The 14374-nt window shown below is 37.3% G+C and overlaps 2 protein-coding genes and 1 pseudogene across 5 annotated transcripts; all 3 read right to left on the bottom strand.

The window, feature by feature from the left end:
• Nucleotides 1–3360, bottom strand: part of LOC109839639 — a 4257-nt pseudogene extending 897 nt beyond the window's left edge.
• On the bottom strand, nucleotides 6355–12544 carry LOC109829046 (rust resistance kinase Lr10-like). Of its 4 annotated transcripts, XM_020396111.1 has the most exons (6): nucleotides 12461–12544; nucleotides 9403–9771; nucleotides 9088–9243; nucleotides 8639–8820; nucleotides 8378–8516; nucleotides 6355–7494 (listed from the first exon to the last, which is right to left on the bottom strand). In XM_020396111.1, the coding sequence occupies exons 2-6, from the start codon at nucleotides 9750–9752 to the stop codon at nucleotides 6522–6524; spliced, it is 1800 nt and encodes a 599-aa protein (XP_020251700.1). In that variant the 5' UTR covers nucleotides 9753–9771; nucleotides 12461–12544; the 3' UTR covers nucleotides 6355–6521. The 4 variants fall into 4 exon arrangements, with proteins under 4 accessions (XP_020251700.1, XP_020251699.1, XP_020251698.1 ...); XM_020396110.1 differs by having other exon boundaries at nucleotides 6355–6626; nucleotides 7510–8516; nucleotides 9088–9771; XM_020396109.1 differs by having other exon boundaries at nucleotides 9088–9771.
• On the bottom strand, nucleotides 12375–14373 carry LOC109839629 (rust resistance kinase Lr10-like). Its single transcript, XM_020408136.1, has 2 exons — nucleotides 14367–14373; nucleotides 12375–13407 (listed from the first exon to the last, which is right to left on the bottom strand). Exons 1-2 carry the CDS (start codon nucleotides 14371–14373, stop codon nucleotides 12467–12469), a joined length of 948 nt encoding a protein of 315 aa, XP_020263725.1. The 3' UTR covers nucleotides 12375–12466.

Here is a 14374-nt window from a genome sequence, read left to right as displayed (position 1 = left end):
CTTCCATAGCCACCCTGGCCCAGTTTATGGCTGAATCGTCTAGTTATTTTCTTAATTCCAGAATAAGTGTATCGTATGGGTTTTGTGGTCTTGTTCGTAGCTAAGAGATTCTTTACTTTCAAGTATGTTCTTGTTTACTTTTCAGATTGACCGGATACATATAACAAGATAGATGAAACAGATAGGAGAACAATGAGTCCCACCAACGGAAGTACCTAATCAATAATAATAGGAAAATGTAAGTGTATTACAATAGTTGTACTATTCTCCTACTGCTAGATACAAAGAAGCGGGGTCCATAAGAACTTATAATTTGCAATTTATAAGAAAATGTCCCACTTTTTATATGTAGGTGTGCAAAAGTAGTATAACTATCGTGTACAGTTATAACTACTCAAAAGATAAAGATCCTTCAATTGTAGGCTCTTCTAACAAAATCTATATACAAATTATTTTGAATCAAATACAAAACTAAAACTCCAAAATTGTTTTTACTGTGGCGTTTGATAAATGATAGATATAAGGACTCACCTGCAACAAGCACTACATGTGAACCTGCCAGAGAGGAGAAATAAGGATTAATTTGGTTCAGATATTGAGTTGCTAACACTTTTCTTATAGAAGAAACCATTCCTGATAATTAATGGATAAGGAAATATTTTTTAAAAAGACAAGTAGATCCTTTGTGCACCTTCAGTACCCAATATGTATGAAGATTGAAGACACAACAGCACACTTTTGTTGTTGTCGTTGTTGTGTGATAACACAAACCGGAATCGAACCCAAGGGCCAAGACAAGTGCCATGTTGGAACCTCTTAACAGTCTGGAACACCCACGGTAAGCCAAGAACACAAGTATGATCCATTGCATTTTGACACCTTTATTGGTCCACAAAAAATTTATGACATAAATTTTGCACAAGCAGATAAAAGTTATCAACAAAAATGTCGTTAAGGGCAGAATAGACTATAATTAATTACTTTTTGTCAATAAAAATTGAATCATAATTTTGATGCCATGCAAGTCTAACCATTACAGTTAGTTACATGACAACCAAGGAAAGAATTTCTACGAACAAGAACATTAGGGTGTGTATGGAAAAGAACATTGGAGGTGCTTGGCAATTCGAAAGTGAAATGAAAATGTGCAAGTTACTTTTATTAGCAAATGACTTTCACATACATGACAGCATGGAATTGAAATGCAGTGTTTGTTTGAAAATGGAAATTATTATTGAAAGTGCAATGCAAAGACGATGTGACAAAATATGATTAATTAGTAAATATAGTTAACATCATTTAATTAAAACTGATTACCATTTTGGTAATTACCATGTGACTTCACCACCTTTTTAGAGAAAGTCAAAATTGCATTAAATCCTGTGGCAACTTTCTTGCATTTCGCTTTCGTAACCACTTACATGCAAACAAACACACAAAATATTAAAAATTAGTCACATTCTCACTTTTATCTTTCACTTGTAGGCAAACAAGCATCCCCTTACTATGTAACTCACCACTGACTGAGCGTTTGAGTTTTCATTTCCTCCTACTTTATCTTTCCCATTGTTTATCATGAAAAAAAAATCACAAATTTGCATCTAGAATCAGGCAGCCAGTTGTTTTCTTTCCACAGGATGTTTTCGCACAAATTTTGGGCATCATGATGCTATTTGGATTTGATCACTGCAGCGGCCACAAAAATGTCAACCAGAAAAATCAGGATATTGAATATACGAAAACAAAAATTGGTTTTGGAGATACTAAGCCAGTAACAAGGACACAGGAAGTCACCACAACCCTGGAGGATATCACAGCTACCTGACTTAGTTCTTAGATGCATTTACCCTATTCAACAACTGCTGAGATATAACACCTTGAACTTTCATAAGTTTCTGAAACATATATATTTCGCCGAGTGAAATGTGTGCTTCATCTGGTTAGTTCTCTACTTTTGTGGCAACCAAGCACGGAAATACTAGTCGATTGCAATATTAAGTGAGGGAGTGCAAGATAAAAGTTGAGTGAGAAAAAGAAAGTGAGCATCTTGCTGCAAGGGAAAAAAGGTTATGATGTAAGTTGCATGGAAACGGGTACAACTTTATGATAGAAGTACCCGGTTAGCATAGATTATGGTATTACAATCTGGTGCATGTCTTGTACCAATATCTCTAAACATGGTATCATATTTACTACATAATTCTTAGTAGTAAAAGGCTGACACAGCGCTAAAGGAAGAAAGTGAAAAAATGAATTTGGGCAAGTTTCGATTGATTTTATGCATACACCAAGTGGACCTATTTACATTGTTTGTCCATCTAATTATAGCCTAGTAGCATGGAACGTGCACTATCACTAAAAAGTATCCAAGCACACTACAAAAATAGCCTGTCACTGGTTGCACATAGGCCAGTCACCCTGTAAAGTTTACTATCCAATACACTTTTCTTAACTTCACCATGGATTTTTAGAATTTTTAAAGCTGCAAAAATGTCATTTATCAATACTCATGAACCCTCAAGTAGAAGTAACAATTATCTCCAACTTTTATTTGCAATCACTTGATGAACAAAATATCTTAATGGTCATAAAACTATAAGAAAAATATGGTTTGAACTTTCACTTGCTCATAAGACATTTTCGAACTATGCTCATTCAACGAAATATATTTGACAAGCATGTAATTTCTCAACACATTTACATGTTAATATCATAAGTGAGAGACTTCAACATATTGCTATTACATAGATAACATTTCTTGAATTTTCTCATGTACATCTAGTCACAGCTTAATGCACACGTGTGCACATGCACCCCATGCATGCACACAGATAATTTTTGCATTCATGCGCATGTGCAAAATAATATTAGCATTTTGAGCATTTTACTAAATATAGTTCTCAATGTGAATAGCATCAGTACAAAATAGTATCTTAGAGAAAATAAAATGATTCTTCCACCCATGAGCTCTACATGAAAAGAAGAAGCAAAACATAAGATCAGTGAAATCAGGTATTCTCACCATGATGCTGGCTGATGCAGAAGCTCTTCCTCGCAAAGTTGAAAACACATTGCCTCCCTCCACACACACACTCCCTGCTATCCATGCCAGCTTCGCCAGCAACATACATACCATAAAAGCACCACCTTCCTCCTCTTGCTGAAAACGTCCAACAACTGCTGAAATGTACTCCCCGAATCAGGGATCTGCCCCCAAGTCTGAAACACTTTGCAGTCACGAGGCAGAACGTCCATCATCTCTTTCTCATCCACAACGGACACAAAATAGCCCGTGTCAGCAAAGCAGGATGGTGCTGAGCAGCAGGCCCAGCCCACAGAACGGGTCACACTAGCATACATAGATTGAGCAGCAGCTCCAGCTCAGTAGTGGGATTGGAAAGCAAGGAGCTAATGTTCAGAAGTGGACAGGAACCGAACACGAGACTGAATCATGATCTGAGATCGATGGTCACCTCGCTGGTTTCGTAACTGAAGTTGGTGACTTTGAAAGGAGGCGGTGAAGGGAAAGACAGGAGGGTGTCATTAGCGGAGCATATGAGGTAAAGGCCGGGAAGCCACAGGAGGCCGGAGCAGATCGTAAACGGAGAGGGAAGCAGATCTGCAAGGATCCACAAGCATAGGGTGGGTATATTTCAAGAAGTCGTCTTGCTGATTTGCAAGGGATGTTATGGGTGTTGGGTAATATGGAGCACACAAGCAACCACACACAATAAGGAGTAAAAGCAGCAGCAACACAACACAAAGGGTTATTTATGTGGTTCGGTCAAACATGTCTACATCCACAATTTAGACACTAAGAAAATCCACTATCTTCACAAACCAATACAATAAATGCAAGTTTAGCACGGATGAAACTTGAAAACCCTTGCACATCTCACATCTCTCAAGAAATCTGAGAACATCGATCATTGAAGGGCTCCAAGAGGCCATCATCACACCACATCACTCAAAGAACCTGAGAACACCGACCACTCAGGAGTTCTAAGAGGACCCTCCCTCGCACAAAGAGGATATCTTTCTCAATACTATCACACATCCTTTCATAGCCTTTCTATCTACAAAGACAAATCAATGTACATAATTGCTCTTGACAATTTCCAAGAGCAACCCTTCAAATTTCCAATACATACACCTTTCAAACTTCCGTGGTCAACATGCATGAATCCTCCTCATTTTGAGATTTGGAAAGAATCCTAAAAGTGGTTTTGTAGAGGAGGACGAGGGGAGAGATGACGCTGGCGAGAAGGCTTGGCATTTGTGTAAATCTAGATTTTTATATAAAACTTGTAAATTTTATGTTCAACCAAATCATCAACAATCCACGGCTGTCTACTACCGTGTGACATAACAAGAAACAATAGGAGGATAAAGGCACTTTCCCCAAGTCTTCTTGGAGGAATTAGTTAATAGTCTCTAGTCTTCCCCAGAAATATGAAGTTTAATAGGAAAGCAGTAAAACAATATTTACTGAAAAACTATTTTGAGAAATATTATATCTTAAAAATAAGGTTATACACACACACACAAACGCCTTTGTTGGAAAAAAATTCAATTGTTTTAACTTTACTTATTGTGATACCCTAAGATTTAATCTCACATCAGATATTGATTAAGTGATTGAATGATTTATAATATAAATCCAATGAGTTAAGTGCAACATTGACTAGTCAATTTTGACAGTGGCTTGAGCTAAAAAGTGTGGCACTCGATGGATCCTACAGCTTACAGCCTCGCGGTCCGGAACCTTTAAAAACACGTAATCATTTTGTAGTTTAATTAAGCGAGTTGGTGAAGTGGCATCCGAGTCCACAAGCCCGTTGGTGCATATTAAGCCATGGGACCCCCTGAGTGTAACACGTTCTTTGGCTCAATCCATTGTCAAAATTAACTAGTTAATATTACACTTGACTTCTTGGACTTACATTATATGCTATTTAAACTCTCAATCAATATCCGATGTGAGACTATACTTGGGGTATTATAACCACCTCACCTTTAATAGGCAATGTCCTCATCGCGGCAAGACCGTAAAAGTCAGGAACGTGGTACGCTATAGGTAACCGCGACCAGGGTTCAATCATCCCAAATTCGTGTGGAATACGATCTGATTCACTAACTCCAGTAACCCGATTTAGAATTCAAACCAGTTAAAATTTTGAAAAAGGAACTTTTTTTAAAGAATAAACAACAAAAAATATGAGAAATTAAGCAAATAAAATATGTGTATCTTAATTGCAACATGATTCTCATCGTTCTTTTACCATTACTGATATTAACTAGCATTTAAGAACCGAACCTAAAGTCTATCATGCTTCCTGGCGTACCACATAAGCCTACGGCCCTCGTACCCATTTCCTAATGAGGGGCATACCACGTTCCCGTACCCATCCCATGAACCAGGTTCCATGCAAATATGGGCATGATAACTAGCACATCCTATATTATTGCACTAGATATGGCTCCCTAGCGATGTGGACTCTAGAGATGGCTCATACAGACTCTAGAGGTGGCTCCCACCGTACTCACGCAGGGTAATACTTAGTCACGCATAGTGCTTAGCTCTACACTTCCGATCGGCTAACTACTATGATACCATTTGTCATACCTCAGGCCCACGAGCCTGTTGGCGCATACTAAGTCGTGAGACCCACTGAGTGCAACTCATTGTTTGACTCAATCCACTACCAAAATTGACAATGGTGCACTGGACTTCTTGGAGTTACATTATAAACCATTTAATCTCTTAATTAATATCCGATATCGGACTATACTTGGGGTATCACAAAAAGGTTCTCATATGAAATTTTTGTACGGTGTTACTCACCATGATTGTTGTGTTATCAGTGCATGTCAGTTCAATAGCTGGATCCCTGCAGAATGATGGATCGCCTTTTGAGTGGAAATTGAACCCAATGCCCTGAATAAACCAGCAAGAAAAAAGAAGATGAGACGGGAGCTAAGAAGAACTATAAAAACAAGAAAACCTAGATCTTTCCTATGCAGGTCTTTCATGGTAAATGATTGAGTTACCTCGCACGTTCCAATTTCAAAGTCCAACTTTGCAGCCCTTGATCATGGGCTAAACAGTGTATAATGTTAGGTAAAGAAAGAAGAGCACAAGTCAAAGTAGAAATTTCTTACCTGCCAATTAGATAAGTATTTTTTTATGGTGACAACAACATAAAAAAAATATCTTCAGGATTAACAAAATACCACATAGAACACCCCATGAGATTAAATAAATGGTATGCATAGAAGATTAAATAAATGGTATGCATAGAAAGCCATATACTGAAAAAGTATTAAAAATAAAAAATAAAAAAATAAGAAAACTAGAAAATTATATCGTTATTATTTCCAAATTTTTCGTTATTATTTCCAAATTTTGAGACATCAATTACAAACAGAGCAATGAAAATTGCAGAAACATGAAATTAGCAACAACGTAGGAGATACCATGGATCTCTTTTAGATGACTCAAGGGAAATTCATTCACTAATTCATTCACCCTCATAGATGGTTGTTATTTCTGTGAGAGAGGGGTGTACTGAGGACGGTTTTGTAGATGAACTTGGAGAAGAAAATAGGAAAGGCTTCGGTGGCATGTCGATTGTATCCCCATCAGCTTCAAGCATCTCTACAACTTTGCTCATGGAAGGACGAGCTGGTGCCCGCATCTGAATACACCATAGTCCCACTTTACACAGTTTTCTTTCCAAATTGTCGATCTCAATATCGTTGCAGAATTCAAGTTTCTCTGTTTGTTCAAGCTGATGATAGATCCAAGAAGGATAGTAAACTTGACTTGAATTCTCTGCCCGTTGATCAACGTTTCTCCTCCCACCAGCCATCTCCAACAAAAGCATCCCGAAACTATAAACATCAGATTTGTAAGATATTAGACCAAAGCTCCTAGATACAAGTTCAGGAGCCATGTACCCTATCGTCCCTCTCGCGGCAAAAGCAGAGACAAGGCTGTTTTCCTTCGGATACAATTTCGCAAGCCCAAAATCTGAAAGCTTTGGGTTAAAATTCTGATCTAAGAGCACATTGTGAGGTTTAATGTCAAAATGTAAAATTCGTATATCGCATCCTTGATGTAAATAGTCAAGTCCCCTAGCCACACCCAATGCGATCTCATTGAGTTTCTCAATCGTGAAATGTTTGTTTGATCCATTTGAAGAGAAGATGTACTTGTCTAGAGACCCATTGCACATGAACTTGTAAATGAGTGACCTATTTGATCCCTCTGAGCAAAACCCTACAAGATGAACCACATTAACATGGTGAATCCTTCCAATGGTAGCTACTTCATTTGTGAATTCTTCTCCATTGCACTTGGAATTTCCCAGGATCTTGACAGCAACAAGATGGCCACCTGGGAGCTCTCCTTTGTAAACAGCTCCGAAGCCTCCTTGGCCTAATTTTTCTTTAAAATGTCTCGTCATTGCTATGATGTCGGTGTAGGCATATCTTGATGGGTGGCATGTCGATTGTATCCCCATCAGCTTCAAGCATCTCTACAACTTTGCTCATGGAAGGACGAGCTGGTGCCCGCATCTGAATACACCATAGTCCCACTTTACACAGTTTTCTTTCCAAATTGTCGATCTCAATATCGTTGCAGAATTCAAGTTTCTCTGTTTGTTCAAGCTGATGATAGATCCAAGAAGGATAGTAAACTTGACTTGAATTCTCTGCCCGTTGATCAACGTTTCTCCTCCCACCAGCCATCTCCAACAAAAGCATCCCGAAACTATAAACATCAGATTTGTAAGATATTAGACCAAAGCTCCTAGATACAAGTTCAGGAGCCATGTACCCTATCGTCCCTCTCGCGGCAAAAGCAGAGACAAGGCTGTTTTCCTTCGGATACAATTTCGCAAGCCCAAAATCTGAAAGCTTTGGGTTAAAATTCTGATCTAAGAGCACATTGTGAGGTTTAATGTCAAAATGTAAAATTCGTATATCGCATCCTTGATGTAAATAGTCAAGTCCCCTAGCCACACCCAATGCGATCTCATTGAGTTTCTCAATCGTGAAATGTTTGTTTGATCCATTTGAAGAGAAGATGTACTTGTCTAGAGACCCATTGCACATGAACTTGTAAATGAGTGACCTATTTGATCCCTCTGAGCAAAACCCTACAAGATGAACCACATTAACATGGTGAATCCTTCCAATGGTAGCTACTTCATTTGTGAATTCTTCTCCATTGCACTTGGAATTTCCCAGGATCTTGACAGCAACAAGATGGCCACCTGGGAGCTCTCCTTTGTAAACAGCTCCGAAGCCTCCTTGGCCTAATTTTTCTTTAAAATGTCTCGTCATTGCTATGATGTCGGTGTAGGCATATCTTGATGGCATTAACGCTTTCTCGTTGCGCAGAAATCTCTCAACGGTGTCTATCGGCGCAAGTAGGTTCCAGAGTTGGTAGGCAAGAAACGCATATATGGTCAATGTCCCAAATACAAATCTACCCAGAATTGCGAGTACTGCAAAAGTAACAGATGAGCATTGAGGACTATGAAAGAGAGCGAATTGATGAACATAATGAGATAACAGGAAAACGAAGTTTGTAGAGGACTGCAACCTGAGATGTCAGTTAACTGCCTACCTAGTAGAAATGCCGCAATGTCTAGAAACACAATGAAGACAAGAGCAGATCTATAGAGAGCAGAAGCACCATCATAGAAGTGCCAGCTTTTCTTTATACACTCTACAAATTCATACTCAAATTGAAAGGGATATGTAATCTTCTTAAACTTGGTGAACCCATACATATCTTCTCTTGTATACCTGCATTGAAAGAAAGAGCACATTAACCTATTATTAATACCCTGAAAATAAACTTGTATAGTGTCAAATCAAACAGTTCTGTGTAATAGTTTTGATAGGATTCTAAAGGCTATTTTATGAATAAAAATATTTTTGCAAATATTACGACTACTGCAGAGTAAGTATGAAAACTAAGACATGAAAAGGAACAGAGCTATAGAGGTCTTAACAAGGTAAATTCCTACTATAAAATTATTTAGGATGAATATAGAATGGAGACTCACTCACTGTATGGCTGTCCTCAGACATTGATGGATTACCATGGATCTCGTGTAGTTCTTGACAATCCATGAAAGACTGAATCCATTCTGTAAGACTTGAAAAACATTACCTCCTGTGGTTGTTATATCAACATCGTCCACGGGAACCATAGTTAGGTAACTGCAAGAAGGAAGAAGATTGACCACATAATATTCAGATGTGACATAGACAAATTTGTTGTTCTGGCTAAGGCAAGGAATAGGACGGTATATGTTGTTTTCTATCTTCTTTGAACAGTTAACAAAAGTTGCCCAACTCTGATCCTCCAAGTATTTGTAGCTGGTTGGTATGAATCTTGATGACAGAGATTGGATGGGGAGATTGCAACTGCCGCTCACAAAGCCAGTACCAATGATATGGATAGTAGCATTCTCGTGAAATATGTTCATGACAAGGTACTTACCAGAGAGGATCTCCACAACTGTTTTATTACCATCGCATTCAAGTTCATAGCTGGGATCTCCACAGTTTACTGGATCACCTTTTAAACGGAAGGGATAGCTGATATTATGAAGCGACCCGCAGGAAGAACGACAGATCTCTTTGCCCTCAACACCACTGGTTGATCCAACAGAAATGAAGAAGAGGTAAGAGACAATGAAAGCAGCACATATTGCTCCCAGTTTCTTCATGTTATCTCACATAGATGTGCTGACCGGAAAAACAAACTAATAAGTGAGATGGAACATTTCAAAACACGTGCCAAGAAAAAAGAAGAGCAAAAAAGGAACTGTACATAGATGCTTTAGATCGCTGACTTTTTAGTCCAATTTGGCAACCTTGACCTCTATGATTAAAAAAAAGGACAAGTCTATTTTAGGGACCATCTGACATAACAACTTGTTCCTTATGCATAATTAATTAGTTATGGCCCCTTACTAATTACTTCATTTTTCTGTCAAGAGGCGGAAACAGTGGCAATCATATCATATTGAAGTCCCTCAGGCATGCTCCTAGCAAGTTCAGTCACGCTGCCTAAAGATTACTTCATATCAAAATTAGCAGCATTATCAAAATTTATAACAAACAGTTAAGTTATTATCTAACACTAAAACAAGATAATCTCATGCATGAAATGAGATTTTTGAAGGTGGTTGCTCTGTTTGTCATCTAGATGAGCATAATAATTTATGGACTCATGTTAAGAAATATAAATTCACTTTGTTGGATCTAACCCAGTAAGCACCCATGTATATTTTTATCAAATCATCAATGATACTTTTTTCTTGAGATTTAACTTTTACTTAATCAGAAGGTAACATCATGTATAACTAATAAAAGAATTCTAAAAATAATAATCATTTCATCTTAAATTTTTTTGAAAAATTCATGTTTATGACATTTCTTTTAAACATTATGCCCCAATTTAACTAAATCGTTTTCACATCAACAATTTTTGGGTCTTGAGTATTTTTAAAATAATTCCGCTAACTCCATTCCCATTGTTTTTTAAAAGTCCTCGTGCAAAACAGTTACCATTGTTATGTAGTTTCAGTTGACATTGTTTTAAAAAAAAAAAACAGTCTAGGCAGTTGCGTATACATGTGTGGTGTTCCCCAAGCTGCTTAAATTTTCTATGAGATTGGGGCATACAAAAAGGGGGCAAAAACAAATCTCCAAAAGAAAGCTATTTAGCGACAATGGACTTTGGTATTGGCTTTTGTGTCAAATGGATTGCATCAGACCTAACTCGAACCAACAAAATAAAAAAACCAAAACCCAGATTCGAACCACAAAAGAAAAATAACTGCCACTGATTTCTATTCAAGAATGTCCCTGCCAAAGCCAATCACTTCCTTCACTGCTTGTGCGCCTGTCAGCTCTGCAAAAATAAAATGCCTAGGCAGCGGCGCAAAGTTGCCTGGGTAGCGGGAGCCAGTAACAAACAAGGATATTAATTGACTGCATTTGATTTTGGATTCAGGATCCAATTTTCCAAATAGGGTAAAAGTTCCGCTACCTACTTTAACCTGTATATGAATCTGGCTTTCTTTCTAAGCTTTTGCCTGATATGGACCCGAATCAGAATATATGTGAACACGATCAAAACGTGAATAAGATCTGGATATTAGGTATGTTCATTATGAAGTAAATATAGGATTACTTGATGATATATTCATAATTGTATTTTACAAGGGAAAAAAAGCAACACGACGTATCAGTAATTCCACTTTTTCAAGACTTCTTACAAGAAGATCCAATTCATATTAGTCACGAAAACAAATTTGTGCATATGTCAATATCAGGTTTGTATCCACTCCGCTTGCACCCCTATCACAATGTCACACCTTCCGTCTGCCAATAATCCAGAAAAAGAGAGAATGGACTTTATTGAAGATTAAATTGCCTGACTAGCTTAATATTGACTCAGCCAAGGTTCTAAATGTTGCTAGTAAAGTAGATAACAACCAACAGAATAAACTGTTGGATAGTGGATGTTATGTTACATAAAGAAAGTAAAATAGAGGGCACCATTATGATGAAAGATCTGAATATCTCATGTGGATAAACATTGATGGATACAGAAGAGGGTCTGATATAATATGTGTTTGTATGATAACATTATAACTCTTAAATGCAGATGTGTAAAGAGAAGACATATTGATGTCATACAATCAAACAAAAAGAACAACACAAATAGACACGGCTGCATTATAACTCGTAAAAATAAACAATTTAGTAGCCAATCCAGCGCTTAATAGTCACATGAAAAAATCATGTTGGTCAGTCAAAATAACAGGCATTATGTCCGGTCAAACCCAAAATATTAGAGATATTGACTAAATAAATGATATAAACTTATTTATACGATCGAGTTACTACGTTGAATGCTACAAAACGATATATCAGCCGACATGTCGAGGGAATTTTAAATTGTGGATGCAGTATGAGCAATTGGAGTTATACAATGTCCAAAGATTGAGAAGTCATCCTGTATCGATAGAATAAAATAATAAGGAAGAAGAGTTAGATGGGGATATGAAAACATGCTCAAACTGTATACACAAAAGCTAATTTCATATATCAACTGAGAAATGCTCCATAATAGATCAACTATTTGACAAGGAAAATATTACAACATTTTGTTGTTACATAAGTACACAGAAGGAATTGGGTACTAAATGACAGATACATATGTAAACTGCAGACGGAAGATAAGGGTTAAAAATGCTTTCAAAACCACGAGCAGGATTTTGCAATAAAACATAAATTAAAAGATTACATGAATTCTGTAAATGAAAGAGAAGAGGTAGATACAACAATTATAGAAAGAAGATAAAAGTGATAAAAGGGAAAGTGTATTTATTTAAGAAGACAAAGCAATTGCAATTTGAACTACCTTCAATTATAGTTTGCTTATAGAAGTACCAATATCTTGATATTCCGAGACAAAAGGCTTTGGTGGAATCTGCAAGCTTTCCAAGTCCCCATCAAGAAGTTGGATTACTCTTGTCATAGTAGGACGGTCATTTGGACTCAATTGAATACACCACAGTGCAACAACCATAAGTTTTTTTGCAATATTCTCCTCTTTTCCCATCTCCGCAGAAAGTCCAAGATCTTCTCCACTAATCAACCGGTTATAAACCCACTCTGGAAAATAAACCTCATTCTGCTCCTCAATTGCGGGTTCAGTAGTTCTCTTCCCACTTACCATTTCAAACAATAGCATCCCAAAACTGTAAACATCGGATTTGTAAGACACTTCTCCAAAGTTTCTAGAGTAAATCTCTGGTGCAATGTAGCCCATTGTGCCCCTAGCAGCTGTCATGGTAATAATGCTATGATCTCTTGAGCAAAGTTTTGCTAGACCAAAGTCAGAAACTTTTGGTACGAAGTTGTGGTCTAACAAGATATTGTGAGGCTTGATATCAAAATGTAGAATACGCTGGTCGCATCCCTGATGTAAGTACTCAATGCCCCGGGCAATACCAGTTGCAATTTCCAGCAATTTTTCCATGTTCAGTATTTGATAACTTCTTTTATCTTCTCTCATGAAAATGAACTTCTCTAATGATTCGTTGAACATGAATTCATAGACAAGTGCACTGGGAAGCTCCCCCTTGTACACACTTCCAAATCCACCTTGGCCCAATTTATGGCTGAATCGTTTAGTTATTTTCTTAATTCCAGAATAAGTGTATCGTGTGGGTTTTGTGGTTTTGTATGTAGCTAAGAACTTTTCTACTTTCAAGTATGTTCTTTTTTCCTTTTCAGATTGCCTGAAAACATATAGTACGATGGTCGAAACTGATAGGAGAACTAGGAGTCCGACAATGGATGTACCTAATCAATGAAAAATATATAATTAGCATAAAATATAACTTGATGGAGGTGCCTATATTCGCAAGGCTATACTCTTTTTAGTAGAGAATTTGAATTGCTTGTTATACATGACGATGAGGGCCACCATTGGGTTTCTGTGACAACCCGGCAACAATAAAATCCTTCGAATATAGGCTTATCTACAAAAATTATTCTATACAATTCATTTTGGATCAGATCTAAAACGACAGAATATGAGTTGAATCATGTGAAAAACCGCATATCTTGTTTAAATTCAACCTTAAACACATGCATTGATAATCATAAGAAACTTATGGACTTGTGTGCAAAGTCTAATGCAAACTCTTCTAAGAATCATACACACCATGCACACTTGTATAGCAAAGTTTACAAATGCTCTATTTGTGGTCGTAAAGGCCATTTATCTAAATTTTGCTATGATGCACAAAAATCTAAAAATGCTAATATCAATGTTTCTTGTGCATCTCATAAGGCTTCTTCATCACATTCACATGTACACACACATATAGATCATCATAAACATGTCCATGTGTACAAATGTGATTTTTGTGGTCGATTTGGTCATTTGGCCAAATTTTGTTTTGATTTAAAGAGAGTTTCACATTTGCAAAACAATCTTAAAAGATCATCCATGTTTGCAAATGTTTCTAATGTTTTCCGTGCACAACCATTTGGTCAACGCAAATTATTTCAACCTTGTCATTGCACTTATTGCAATCGAATGGGTCATTTGAGTGATTATTGCTATGACCGATCCCGTGCACCACATGCGCCTAAAAGGGTTCATAACCCTAGGGCCTTGAGCTTAAATGATAGGGGTCATGTTCCTAAATCTTTTGGTACCAAGAGTTCTTGGGTACCAAAACATTTTTGAATTTTTGTGACGCCCCTGGGTTCACACGAGGCTGCAGTCCTCGGTGAAACCAAGAATGTCAAACCTGCCATG

Source organism: Asparagus officinalis, chromosome 1, assembly GCF_001876935.1.
Source record: "Asparagus officinalis chromosome 1, Aspof.V1, whole genome shotgun sequence".
NCBI classification, from domain to species: Eukaryota; Viridiplantae; Streptophyta; class Magnoliopsida; order Asparagales; family Asparagaceae; genus Asparagus; species Asparagus officinalis.
Note: the sequence above shows the minus strand (reverse complement) of the source record. Positions and strands in the feature narration are given on the sequence as shown.